The following is a 14,987-nucleotide window of genomic DNA, read 5'->3' on the forward strand; positions in this document are numbered from 1 at the left end:
TTCTCTCCGCTTTTCATAAAGTTTCCTGGCCTGAGAAGAGATCTTACTGAAAAGCAAAAATTGCTATGGAAAACCAGAAGACAAGACGTTGCATCTGACAAAGTCAGATCTATCCACCCTCTCTCTCTGTGGGTGCAGTTAGGCTGAAAGGCAGTTCTGTGGTTTAAGATTTTGCTCTTGTATTTGGGGAAGCCCTCCCCAACTGAGTCAGGCCAGAAAGCAGCTGAAGAAGTGCAGTGGCACCATCCCCACCTCAATGCTGGTTGTGCTACTGAGCACAGTGTCTAAGGGGCAAAGAAGGGAACATCCTCTCCCTATGAAGCACCTAGCAAGGTGGTGTCTCTATATAACCCTCAGCTCCCATTGGCTTAAACAAAAACTGCCAAAGGTCAGAGTTTCCCTTACAGTAATCCAAAATAATTAAAGGAGAAACATTTTCCCAGATAGCCCTGGAGGAAATTCATTTGAAATTATAGTTGCCTGGAGAAGAGAAGCCCTCTCTACACAGAATATTTAGAAAAGCCCTTGACCCCAAGACAATTGCAGCACAGAAATTCAATGCTAATTGGAACAATTAAATATGGTATCTAGGGAGAAAGCAGAGATTCCTTCCAAGATGAATTAGAGTCACTTTAGAAATCTGTAATTAGAACAACTGCACAGGAAATGAGCTTCTTCCCTTAAACCAAACTTAGCACAACGTCTGTATCAGAAACTGCAGGGTAGTTCTGAGACAAAAACCCAAAGTAACGACAAAACTTTACACATAGTGACCAACAATTTTTCATGGCCGAGGATTCTTACTTGTTCAGGAGCAGCTCGCTAGCTGTTAGCTCGTGCGTCAGTGGGGGGAGAATCGTGTCGAGTTTGTCTGTCCGACTGTCGTCTGGGCTCACCATCATGAGGCTCTTACCAGCTGAGTCATCTGGGGAGCCAAAGGGAAGATGTTCAAAGCTGACAGCTTTGCTATAGGAAGGAGGAGCTTCTGCATTGCTATCAACCGTGGAGTACAATGGCACATCGGTATCTGGAGTATATGCAGCTCCTTCTGAATCCAGGCTATAATCTTCCACCTCCTCTTCCTCCAGCCTTGATGCAGAATGAGCTCCTTCTTCCTCATGCTCCCCTTCTACCTCCTCAATGGTTTCTGTGGTCCCCTGACGGGAATAGAGCATGGTGACCTGCGTAGGTTCACTGTGGGAGATGAATGAAGAGAGTGAGCTGAGGTTTCCAAGAGCCATGATCAAGCAAAGTTTGTTAATTGTACCTTTATGCAGACAGCTAAGCAACCTCATTGCATTCCCAGGCCTCCAAAGTTCATATGGTCTGGTAGAAAAGATATCATCCTGATCTCCTCTTATACAGATGGAACATCTGGGTCCATCTCTTCCCTGAACGAAATCCCACTGAACTCACAGTGATTCACCATCTTTTAACACCAGCAAAAGGCAAATGAATATTATCAGCAAGAGAAACTACACTACCTTTCTGAAAGTAGCTCAAACATTTCTGAACAGAGTCAAGATTTGCTATTACATCTATTTAAGACATGCTCCATGGTGAAGGATAGGCAGCCATGGCATTGCTTCTAAACATAGTGCTTTTAACAACCACTGTACGACTGTTGTGTACAACTGGAACATGAACTGAACACGCACATATCAACTCTGATTCAAATAAAAGACCATGTAAATTGCTAGCTTGAAGAAATACAAACCAAATTACAAAACTGTTCCAGTAACAGGGTATCTTGCTTACCTTTAGATTGCCCTGTGTTCTTCAATACAGTCTTCCTTTTTACTTTACCTGCCTGCTTTACTTCTGTATGTATCTATTTCCTTATTCAACTGTCTGATGCGCTCTGATCAGTTCTTTGCTTGATTGACCTTCCTTATTCTTGGCTTTGCATAGACTCATAGAATGGTTTGGGTAGAAAAGTACCTTAAAGATCATCTAGTTCCAGCCCCCTGGCCATGGGCAGGGACACCTCCCACTAGACCAAGTTGCTCAGAGCCCCATCCAACCTGACCTTGAACATGTCCAGCGATGCAACATCCACAACTTCTCTGGGCAACCTGTTCCAATGTCTCACCACCCCCTGAATGAAGAATTTCTTCCTAATACCTAATCTAAACTTGCCCTTTTTTAATGTAAAGCCATTTCCTCTTGTCCTATCACTCCATACCCTGTAAAAATTCCCTCTATAGCTCTCACGTAGCTGTCCCTTAAATACTGGAAGTTTGCTCTGCAGTTTCCCTGGAACCTTTTCTTCTCCAGCATGAACAGCTCTGTCAGCCTGTCTCCATAGGAGGGGTACTCCAGCCCTCTGATCACATTTGGGGCGCTCCCTCTCAAGTATTTTTTTACCTCTCTCCTTGAACATCACTCTTTCTCTTTTTAGTCTCATTCCACTCCACAGCCTAGACAACAGGCACCAACTCAGTGTCTTTGTTGGCTGCATATCCCTTGTATCTCACAGAGACAAAACAAGATTTCCTGTAGCTCCTATGAAATTAATGGGGCCATATTTTCACATAAACTATAACCTTTTAGAGAAAACTGGCATTGGCAAAGCCATTGGCACTATCATCTTCTGCCAAAACAAAAAATTAACTTTCCTTTTTTTTTTTCCTTTTACGCTGCTTCCAAACTTACTGTGGCTATGTTAGATCACTTTTTTTGTAGCAGAGTTTTAATTAGAACATGTAACACTTATGATGATGTGTGTTTGGATGATTCACAGTAGCACTCATCCTGGTTAAAATGCACAAAATCATAGAATCCCAAAATTCCAAAACTGATTGACTCCAAAAATTTGTCAAACACTTTCAACACTGAAAAACAATGATGCAAAATGACATAAAATTTCTGATTTATAATATTTATAAAATGACTTGAAACACTGCTTCCCAATGTCATGTAAATCCCTGGGTTTTACCTGCTAAAAACTGAGTAAACAGCTCTGAAAAATTTTCTCTTGCACTGGATATTAGTATTAGTTGCTATTTTTTCATAACTGTTTTCCCTTTCCTAACTGCAGCACCTTACTGTAAATCAATTCTAAAGTAATCAAAACATATTTAGAAATCTTTCCTATATGGACAAAAATAAAAACTGAAAAACTGGCACAATGGTGTCTATCTTAATTTCTAAAATTACACATCTCAGCCCATATTTAGGGTAAGTGATTAGCTGAGAAACCTAGCTTCCAGCTTCCAATTTAAGAACAACCATCAGCTCAGTAACTCTGAAAATAAGACTGAATGAATACAGACTTTAGCTGAATGAATACAGACTTTAGCCTGTTTTTATACACACAGTGTAATGCTATGGAACAACTTTAAAAAATACATCAATTAAGGATGAAAACAAAAACAAAACAAAAAAAACCAGAACAAGAAGTGAAACAGCAAATGAATCCTAGATTGTGATCCTGACTTTGAATCTCTGAACTGTGCCACAACACAGGAGGGCGTAAAGCTTCCTTTGACCATGCAAACCACTCTGCACACCACGTGTCTGCAAACACAGATCCACGTACACTGCAGTCAGAACAATGGTATGGGTAAACGAGTGAACAAAGCATGCATGAGTTAAGCACCTTGACACTATACTGCCACTGTCAGCTGATGAGGAGGACATATCCATGCTCTGCATTTTACGAAGCCTAGGTCGAGCGCGCTCACTTGTTTTAGGAACAGAGTCTGGTCCATCTAAATCATCAAGGGTTGACTGCCTTGAGAACAGCATGGTTGCTTCAGTGTAGCAGCTACAGCAGCGCAAACAGTTACAGAGACAGTGTTAAATCCAAATGGTGTTATGATACACACGGTTCAGTAAACAAATATGCTCGCCATGCAGCTAAACACTGACACAGAGAAAAAAAGGTTCAGAGAGAAGATAAGGATTTGTTTGGAGTCACCACGCAAACACATTTCTATGCACAGGTTAGTCACGGTCAATTTCACATAGGGGCGATAGGAGGCCATCTACTCACTATTCAAGCAGTTATGGAACCAACACAGTGCTCTACACGCTTTCCAGGGGAACAGACTTATATATGTGAGCAGGTTTTATTTTGGTTTTTTACCCCTGAAATTTCCAGATTCCACAAGGATGTTTTAGAATAGGATGTCCTCTGTACAAATTCTATTTTATTAATGATATACTGTGCTGAGCCTTTTTACACAGGTACAAGCCAACTTCCTAGAAGAGCCCTTAAAACTGAGAAAGCTCATATTCCACAAATAGAAAAATAGCTGTCAGACATTGGCTAATCCTCTTTCCAAACCAAAGAGCCAAATCGGATATGTTACTTAGCCAGTAAATGCATGCCAAATATAACCTGCTCTGCATGGGATGGCTTTTATTTTGATATTTACTAGGAAGCTCTGATGATTCTTTCCAGAAGATTTCATTGATTTCAATCACAGTATTTCAAAATCAGCAACATGCGCATCTTGAAATAAAGAACAGATATAATAAACCCTTATCTCCTTTCACTTATCAAATACAACAGGACACCAGAGACATACACAATACATTGAGCATTCATGTGTAACTGGAGAAAAGAACTGGATGAGTTATGAGAAAGAGAGTACATAATTAAATACAAGCATTTAACAGAGCAACAGGAAAGAAGCAAATACATTAATGAGATATGGTAGGTAAAAAGATTATTTCTCCTGTAAAAATCTTTGACAAACACAGATGTCAATGAAATGAGTTGAGTGGCCTGGTGTTTTAACATATGCAGTGACCTGCCTGAGTCTCTCGGATAGAATGAAAGAAGAAAAGACCCCAAAATTCAGGATTTACACTCTACTTTTCTTCTTTGACTCCATCTGTATTACACCTGGAAAGTGGCAGCAGGGGATTTGCTTCCTTGGCAAGCATTATGTTTGTCCAGGGGTACAGAGAATTGGGAAAGAGGTCAGAAAGGAAGGGCAATGGCATTTTCCACATTCCTTTGGTCTTGCTAGCTTGAAGTGAGGAAAAAAATCCGCTGGCATGAGGTTATAGTCTGCAATTATTGTGTTTAGGAAAATGAAGGGGAAAGAACAAAATACGTAGAGAGAAGAAGCAGTTATTCTTAGGCCTACCCCCACTGATGATCTTTTTTGACAGAATGGCTTTTTTGACTGAGGCTAAAAGCATACCTTGGCCTTTGAACAGAAGAAAAGAATCACCAAGATACCAATGGCATTGTGAAATATTTTCCTTAAGAACCACCTCAATGGCAGGGGCACCTCTGTCCTGCCAGTTCACTTGGCCAAAACCCCTTACAAGCCACTTCATTATTTCTGTGTGTGCACAAAGGCACACAAGGCCCTCCAGACAAAACCTGGAGGGCTGTCTGCATGGTGTATGGAGCCAGGACGTCTGCCCTGGAGGTGTGATTCAGCAGCATGGAAGTCAGCTGAAGCTCGGTGTTACTAACTCAGGGAGCTCTTGAGGGAGGAGGTTTCCCTCTGCACATACACACATGGAATATGGCCCAGCTGTTGCTCTATCAGTGAGGTTTTGGTGCTAAAATATGGGAAGATGGCAGCAAGGAGACAATACGGTTTTGCAGACGACCTTTCTGTCTATGTGCTACGATGTTTCATGCATGTATTTTAGGTCTCAAGGGCTGAGTTTATTCTTTTGAAGAGCAACACCTAATACTAAGGTGTTGAAGGATTTTAAATGCAGACATAGTTCAAAGGGAACCATCCAAGGGCCTTAAGCAGAGCAGCTGTTCATGTTCACATGCCCACTCATATATTTTCAATGGAAGAAACATATGCCAGCTGCCTTCCTAAACATGCCAGCTCTGACCTTGCTCCCAGAAAAATCAAAGGAAAAACATCTATTAATCCCAATAGATAAAAACATTTGGTATAAAGCTGTTTTAAATGAAGAATGAATCATCAGAGTAATTACTGACTGAGCAGCTGCACTGTATCCTCGAATATCAGGAGATGCACATGAGTCAACACCTGAAGCACAGTCTGTGTATTCTTTATGTGCTTTAGGAACATGCTTCCCAATGTGGAGGAAATGGGAACACCAATGAAGTGGAGAGATTCACACTGAGCAAAGTTGATGCTGACTCAAGTCATTGCCTATCACATAAATTTGATCCAACCATATCTTCCTGAGTGACTTAGAATTTGTGTTTTTGGAGACCTTGGAAACATCAGCTTCTTGAAATCACACAATGACTAGGTTTTTAAAATGGAATGCTCATTAAAAGCCCCAAGTTCAAATGTTTTATATGAAGTTGATCAGGTATCCATTTTAAATGGGGATACATATATACATATATAGCAGAGATGTTTTTATCCCCAGTGAGTGGAAAATTTTTAAGTTTATGACTTCCTTTTTGCTAAACAAATTTACCCTTCTCAAAGAGTTTAATAGCCTAGTGGGTGAATTATGATTTTTTTCTGGGGTAGTTTTTTTTTCTGTCCCTGGGCTACTTACTAACTGGCATTATCTGTTTGGACTACTACTACATTCCCCATGCCTCCAAGAAAAAATCCCAATCAATCCCTAACAATCACAGGCCTAAATTGGACTTTGATCCAGCCCAAACAGGGGTTCTCCTTTCATCCTTCCTTCTGCCTCCCTAGGTGAGTTACCTCTCCAGTACTCACTGCCTCAAGCCCTATTCTCCCTTCTAGTGAGGGAAGCACAGATAAAAGGTGGTGTTCTTAAACACCCTGAGAGGTGTTTAAGCTCCTCCTCCTTCAGCTCTTATAAAAGTCTACACAAATGTAGAGTCAGGAACTGAAAACATTATTCATAATGCACAAAAATGAATACAAACTGAACTGGATACAAAACCATAGATAACCTGAAATCTGTCTTAGCACCTGTGTCTAGCTGCTATTACATAACTGTTGGCAAAGCCCCATGAAGGCAGCCAACCAGTTTTAGTAAGTTCCCAATCATCTTACTGGAATTCACAGGCTGTTTAACCTAATAAACAGGTCATCAGTCGAATGGAAACAAACTGCAGAAAATGCTCTGCCATGCTAGATTCCAATCCCTTCCAGTGGTGTTCCTCAAAGAGCTTGGCAATGAACAGCATCAGCCTCTTCTCCTCCTGGCCCATATGAACTTTGCACTTTGCCTTTAGGATACATGGGAGTATTTATACAGAAAGAGAAACCAAACAAATACCTTATGAATACATCATACTTTCTAATGTGTAGAAAAATGACCGAGAATGAATGACAGACCTACCAAAAGAAAAAAACCACAAAGGACACTGTACAAAAGTCCATTTAGAGCTTTATCCAGGCTAAGAACAACATCCCTGGATTAGACTTATGAGGGTCAGCCCTGAACTTCACCAGAAATTTACAGTTCCTGCAGCTGATCAGGAGGGCTTTTCTCTTTGGCTATCCAGGGTTTACCTACAGTAATTCCTATCCTGAGCACTGAGCATTATGTCTTATTATAATGGAATATCTTCTGTTCTTCAGCGTTCCTGTGTGCTTCCAGATGTGTTCACCTTACTCAGGGACATAATGTCCACTACAGAATTTTCAGTAGTGCAACCAAAGGATAAGCAGAACAGAAACCCTCTACCCCTTCCCAAAAGTTTTCCATTGCAACCTGAGATCCATGATCACAGGGATGCTTGAGATTTAATTAGTCACTTCTACATTTACTGGAAATCATTACTTTAAAATACAAACTGCCACCTGCTCTTGTTTGAGCAATTAAAAAAAATCAATAAACTCATAACAAGTTTAAAACACTTCACTTTTCTAAAAAATGTCATAGGCACTTCTGTAATCCCTTGAAGAGATATGCAAGAGTGCCCCAATACACAGATGGCTTTATCATTCAATCAACAGACTCATTATTGCTTCATCTATGTCCACAGATGTCCACAATTCATAATACTCAGTGCAAGAATATTTGATTGTTCATTACCAGAAAGAGAATTTGAGATTAGAAAAATCAGTCATAACTCTGCCTTTTCTATTCCTTTGTTTATAAATCCTGTCACTTCTTCAAAGGAAATGGAGATGACAGAAACCCATGTGAAAGATTTAACTTTTTCTGTTGCAAAGCAGCACCACAGAATCACTGAATTCTCTGAGTTTGAAAAGAGATTTTAAACGTGCAAGTGTGCTTAAAGCAGGGTGAAAAATGGGTGGTTATCCTGGAAAAAAAAGAAAAAGACACAAGTGGAGCTCAGCATTGGATACCATCTCAGTGAAGAGGCAGAATCTATACATGAAAATGACAAGATTTCTTTTTCTTTTTTATAATTAATTTTGGGATTGGCTTCGTTTTGTTTATGGTTAAAGCTCCTGCTTAATGATTGTATAGTAATGATAACTTCTATCTACGGTAAACAGGGCAACTAAAAACTATTTAATGAAAGCAGGACGGTACTACTATTAATTCTTTAGGTGAGACTGAACTTTGTGGAGTTAAAATCTGCCCTGCAGATATCAAAGTCGGTCCAAGTGAGCTGGTAACAGAATTTGACTTTTTTCTCGCATCATTTGACTCCTGTAAAACTTTGAGACAAAACACAAAGGTGTTGCTCAGTTGGGCAAGAAGCCACTGAGAAAGATTTGCTCAGATTTAGTGTTTTTACTGGAGTGAACCTCTCAAAGGCCAGTGCTCACTGAAGAGCAATTTGTGGATATTTTGTTCAAGCATAGTACTCACAGGCACTCTCTTACCCTTGCTTTTCAATACTATCAGAAAGGAAGACAACCCCTCGTTATTTTCAGTCTGCTGACATCTACCCATATGTCATTAGTAAAAGCTATGTATAATTTACTCTACACAGAAGTATCTGAGTTTGCTGGGAGTATCAAACACAATATGATTCTGCCACAGTTCACAGAAGGAGACAGCAGAAGGCCACGGATTATGAAACAGCTGGATTTCCAAAGCCCTCCCTTCTCCCCCTCATGTTATACAAATTCTGCAGAATCGTAAAAGTCAAGAACACCAGGGACATGGTGGGAACAGACTGCCTCTGTAAGAGAAGGAAGTGAATGTGTGTGCCTCTGTGTGCATGAAGCAGCAGGAGCAGGCAGTAATTTTGGCAGGGGACTTGATGGCATCCGTTTGCAGAAAAGAGTGAGGAAGGTGGTTTTCCTGAACTAGTTTGGGTATTTGATTTAACAACCATGTAGCTCTGCTGGACTGTAGTCATGGCAGTTGGGAAACCAGGCTCTTCAGATGGTTTTTGCCCTGGGTGTATGAGAGGGGATTTTGTTCTTTCAAATGCAGAATCTCTTTCAATGTGAAGCCCTTTCTGATTTGTGGACAACAGACAACAATTTATTTTACAAAGACAAAATATTCACAATGAATGGTCCCTTGACAAATTACATGCTTGAATTTCTAAACCATTATCTCACAGAAGCATCCTCAGCACCTCTTATGTTCCACTGCTTTTCACAAGAACAGAATGCCAATGCCAATGACTCCTAATTCTAGGGGAAATTAAAAGCAGTGTGATAGCTATGCAGTGGAAAAGAAGTTAAGCCAAAAACTGAGTCCATCACTATAAAGGAATAGTAACATATGGTAGTTTTCACTATTAAGATGGCATGGAAAAATCAAAATAGAATTCAGCATTGATTAGAAAGTTCATCAGTGCTTAGACAGTATCTAATATTACACCTACTGCACGATCCCTGTGTCTTTCACAGAATAAAATTAAATCAATACCTGGAGATGCTGTCACGAGATGCTGCTGAATCTAAACTATCCATTCTTTCAGATGCTTGCAAACCAGAAGCTTGACTGGGATTTTTATCAATTGAGTCCAGTCCTGACTCCTCAGAAAGTTTCATCATATGGTTCTGGTAATATAAATGGATGCTCTCCCGTGTTGGAACATTTCCCTGTAGAAGAGAGTAGAGGTTGACATACATGGCCAGGGGGAGGTGTATTCTTTGAGGAAGCAGTTTCTTCTGTAATTTGGCAAGTAACAGACTAAGGACTGAGCAAACATCTTCCTACTAAATAGCAAACTCTCACCTGTAGCTCCTTCTCCGAGTGCAAGTCAGATTCTGACTTAAACTACCATGGCCCAAAGTGTTTGGTTTTCAAGCAAAACTGGAGGAACCCATGTGGTTTCAGGCTATATTTAGCCACCAGAGCTCCTCTGGATGGACTGCAGATCCTTCAGCATGGGAATGAGGAGTGGACTCAATGTGTAGTCCAGCAACTTTTGATGGATCTCTTTTAGACAGCTTTACTGACTCTCAGAACAATCATTACTGGCAAGTAGCAGAATTTTTAAACAGAAAAAAACCCAGGAAACTGGTTTCATATACAAACTGATCTAGATATTAATTAGTGTCCCAAAATCAAAATTTATAAATGAATTATGGACACAGATGGAAAACCATGAAAAAAACACTGAAGACCTTTACTCCTTCTCTGTGGCTTCACAATCAAGCTAGTTTGAAAGAATAGTTTTATTAACTGTCAGACCAGATCTGGGCACAGGATCAAGTCTTTCTGGCTGTGATATTGTAATCAGAATTCTAAAGGTGTACCATAAGGATAAAACTAAGAATTTTCTGTTCTTAGGCAGAAACACATCCAAGTCATTCCGCTAGTGGTTGCATTGACTTCAGATCATACACTGAGAGGGGAGATTGCTATTCTTGAACAGTAATTTTTCTCATTTATGCAAGGACTTTTTCCAGCTAAGATAATAAAAATAGTCTAAAATATTGCCTGTATTTCCTTTACTAATTTTAATAGTTTCCAGTATTTCAATTCTGGTCCTCTACAGTGTCCCAAAACTACAATACTTGAAATCTGATGTTTTGAGAAAAAAAAAAAAAAATTAAAAATCTTAAGAACAAAATTTGACACTCAGGTTTTTAATTAGGTAAGTTTGTGTACATGCTGTGTTGCCTCTGCAGTGATAAATGTTGGTGCCATTATGACATCCTGACTCTGAAATGATGGCACAAGTTACCTTCCAGCTTCAATGCAGGCCTGGCATAAAGGGTAAGAATTGTATCATCTACTTGCATTTGGAAGATCTAAATACACTTCTAGTTACACTAACAACATTAACCTCTGCTAATAATGGGTTTTGCTAATATGCAGCTAGCTTGTGAAGGACCACATAGCTTCATTCTCACTGAACAAATGTATGCCTGTACATTGTCAGTCATTTCCAGTGCAAGTTGAGCTACAAGAAGAGTGAAATATGCAAACTGAGGTAGTTTTTGAGCTGTTTAAAATACCATGCCTTTTCCTCCCTTCTTGAATCTATTGTGTCCCCTCAGAACTACACTATACTACAGAAGTGTTTCAGCCAAAACCTTACATCAACCTCTCAAAGAATTATTTTTCCCATAATTTGTTTTGTGTCCAGGTAATAAATCAAATAATTTATTATTTATGGATTTATAAACCAGAAAGCAGTAAAAATGTCCAGACTCATTTTTAAAATGCATGCGAATGTGAGATTTTCATAATTTTCCTCCTCACTGCCGTGATGTGAAAAGACAGCTTTTTGTTTTCCACCAAGCTGGAAATGGCATTAGCAGACAAAAAAGGCTGAGGGGTTACCTTCTTAATCTCCCTGGTCAGCATACAGCGCTCGATCCTGAGCACAGTGGAGATATCGATGTGTTCTCTGGAGATGGAGTTAAGCCAAGCTGTAAAACTGTCCAGCGTTGCCAGAAAAAGGACCCAAGTAAACTTCAAGATATTAAATATCCTCTTGATGATGTTATCTAAGGGAGAGCAAAAGCAACAGAGAGTTAGTGAACACAAATATCTTTTATTGTACTTTTGCCTGGAGTTAGATTTATTTTTCTTTTATTGTCTAATAATAATATACCAGGCTGCGAGACCCTGTCATACTAAGGAATCTTTGAAGATGGCTAGAGGCCTGTCTGGACCATTTTTCTGACTGTATGCCTGGGCTTATCATCTGGAATCCCTTTTCCACCTTGTGAGTCCTTGGTCCTGAAATCATTAGTCATATAAACAGTTCCTGATTTTAGAGAGACACTGTATGCACAGGTCTGTAAAAGGAAACCCAAGGATTTGGGCATCTCCTGAGACCACTCAACATCCCCAGGTCCTGTGATCTGAACAAGTGCTCAGTGTTGAGCTGAACCTCTTCAGTGTCTAATTACTTGTGGTTGTTTCTCTCTGCACAAACTTTGCATTTTGTGCTTGAACCTTGCTAAGCTGAGCTTTAAAGTCTAACCTGCCTAAACAGTCTTTGAATGTGACCTCACATCACTTTGAATCACACTTTCCCGTATTTACTGTTTTCAAAGTGTCTGTTTATTTAAGTAGGCTGCACTGTGCCATCAGTGATCTCAGATCAACAAGCACAACTATAACAGGGCAAATAATAATTATAAAACTTTATTCTTGCACCATTTTGGCAAAAGAATACACTTTCCCATGGATAAGGCTTATGGGTGTACACCAACAATAGTAGCTTTATTTTGTTCAACACATCTGTCTCAAGTTAATTTCTCATTTCAGTAGTTCATTTGGCATTCATAATGGTATTTCTCATCTGAAAACCAGCACTTTCAACTTATTTTTCATCCACTCACAAACATACACACCACGCTAGAATTCTCATATAGTACTGCAAGTTTCAAGGCCAGGTTGGATGGGGCTCTGAACAGCCTGGTCTAGTGGAAGGTGTCCCTGCCCATGGCCAGGGGGTTGGAATCAGATGATCTTTAAGATCCCTTCCAACCCAAGCCATTCTACGATTGTATGAATCTATAAAATACTAAAAAAAAATCTTTCCAATAGTCAGTTCCAGAGCTAGTTGTCCCTGCTAGGTTTCAAAGCCCAGAGCAGCAGGTAAAGATGCATTTTAGATTAAGTAGAAATAAGAAATACTAAGAAATAGTAGAAAACTGTCAGTAATCTGCCATGCATGATGCTCTCAACAACCTCACTTCTTAGCTGTACCACAAGATGGCATGCAAAACTCTGCAGAGTGAGTGCACAGCTCCCTAGAAAGACTACAAAAGGGAAGCTATAATAAAGCAAAAGATTTCCCTGTTCAGGCAGGGTTGTATGCACATTTATGTGGAGAGAAACTATGGGAAAAAATCATTAGTGGAACCTTCCTGAAAAGTGGGTGCTGAAATGTCAGTATGTCCCATTTACCGGAGCAGTGCCGTGGAACTGGTCTGCTGGCACTGAGCACAGGAGCATTTAGCACCCCTCACTTGGTCATATAATTATTTCAATAATATTTTGCCCTTTTGTTCAGGTCTTTTCTATGTCATTTAGAATTGGAGGAGCATTCAACATGCAGGTCTTGACAGTAAGGAATTCCTGCCATTAGAAATTAAATGGAAAGCTGTTTCTACTTCAAGGACCATTCATCACCTTTGAATTCTGGAAAATATTATGAGTAGGTGATAAGAGAACAGCACACAAACACAAAAACTTACAGCATACATTCTTTTTTAACCCACACTCTTCCTCTCCAATTTGTAACTTCTGCTACTGACTTCATGAGAAACTTACTACTCTCAGGTTAAAATTATTTTTACTATTGACCATCACTAGCCTGACATAGTGTCACCATGGTGCCAGGCACTTCCAGCATAATCTGAAAGGTCATTTTTCTCCCTGGGATGGAGGTGTCTTAGCATACATTTTTAATGACACTGTAGCTGTTCTGGCATCTTTGTTGTCTTTCAAAATTGTTTAAAAATAATCTTTTGGGGATTAATTGCATCTAAGCATCTTCAAAAAGGGAAACAAAAATTTACTTTGTACAGAGAAGGCTTCTCTCTTCCTGAGAGTGTGAGATAGTATTCGATCTAAGGCTAGTAATGATGTTAATGATTCATTACCAATTACTGGCCAATTTTTCTAGCCATCTTCTTTAACAAATTTTACCTAGGAATGGCCAAAGTATTTCAACAAGTATATAAAGCACTTTAATTTTTTTATTTCCAATATAAATTAATTATAAACCTCCATCTTTTTCCCCTAACTCCTGTGTAGCAACAACAGTACATCCCTAGAGATACATTTGAGTGATTCACTTCAGTGTTTTAACACAGATAACTGCATTGCCAGTAAGTAACAAATACAAGTCCCAGCAACACCCCCCCGTCCTCATAGCAATGCAGATCATTTATTTGAGACCACTGCTCTTGTGAGATAGAAATGACATCTCCCACATCCTTGTAACATCTTCTGCCCTGGGAGTCATCAAGGACACAATTCTAACTGGAGCTGTGAGAAACAATTTTATACAGAGAAGAAATACAGTTTTTGACAACAAAGTCTCACTCAAGGTAAGCCATGATGAAGACTTAAGAGGAGAGTCTGTTTTATTCTTTTACTCCAGTTAGAAACAAGAAGCCAAGCTTGGATTTATGATCTATTATATTTCTTTGTAGGAAAACTTTGAATCAGGGCAAGATCCTGAAAACTGCTGGCATTTCTTCTGTTTTACAGAACTGCACTAAGTCTGATTATGAATGAGAATGTGTAAGATCAGGAACAAATAAATTTTCAGAGGTGATTACTGTACCTTGCTGAATGGATAAGTACCAAGGAAAGCATTATACTAACCTTGCTAAAACACACTCAAAATCAATGGAGATTTTAACATAGGGCTGTGCGCAATCAGGTCTGGGAACTTAGCTTAAGTTGTTCTGTAAGTAAAATATACAGCTGTCATAGGTTAGCAAGCATAGTCCCGGAAGGGATGTCCTTGCTAAGGGGTGCTTACAGTTTCCTCTGGGAACTGATAGAACCTATCAGCTGGCCAGTTTGAATATGGACAATTCTCTAAGCCACTTAAAGTTGTGACCACCTCTGTGATCCACATTTAAGAATAGGCAAACTCCCCCCCAGCTCTCTCTCGTTTCCGGCGCTGGGACAGGTGGCTGCAGGCCCCGAGTGGGGGCCAGCGGGCCCGGCCAGGCCCTGCTTGGGCCAGGCCGGGCCGGGCCACGGCCATCCCTGACCCATGGACCCGT

General features: G+C 39.9%; 1 protein-coding gene across 6 annotated transcripts in view; it reads right to left on the minus strand.

The window, feature by feature from the left end:
- Positions 1 to 14,987, minus strand: part of PIEZO2 (piezo type mechanosensitive ion channel component 2) — a 244,170-nt gene that overhangs the window by 20,599 nt on the left and 208,584 nt on the right. For all 6 annotated transcript variants that reach the window (XM_017729452.1, XM_017729451.1, XM_017729450.1 and 3 more), the window contains 3 exons: positions 11,569 to 11,735; positions 9,700 to 9,875; positions 805 to 1,194 (listed from right to left, as the gene is read on the minus strand). In XM_017729452.1, coding sequence (XP_017584941.1) covers positions 805 to 1,194; positions 9,700 to 9,875; positions 11,569 to 11,735 — 733 coding nt within the window. The remainder of the gene's footprint in view (positions 1 to 804; positions 1,195 to 9,699; positions 9,876 to 11,568; positions 11,736 to 14,987) is intronic.

Source organism: Corvus brachyrhynchos, unplaced genomic scaffold (assembly GCF_000691975.1).
Source record: "Corvus brachyrhynchos isolate BGI_N302 unplaced genomic scaffold, ASM69197v1 scaffold331, whole genome shotgun sequence".
In the NCBI taxonomy this organism is placed as follows: domain Eukaryota; kingdom Metazoa; phylum Chordata; class Aves; order Passeriformes; family Corvidae; genus Corvus; species Corvus brachyrhynchos.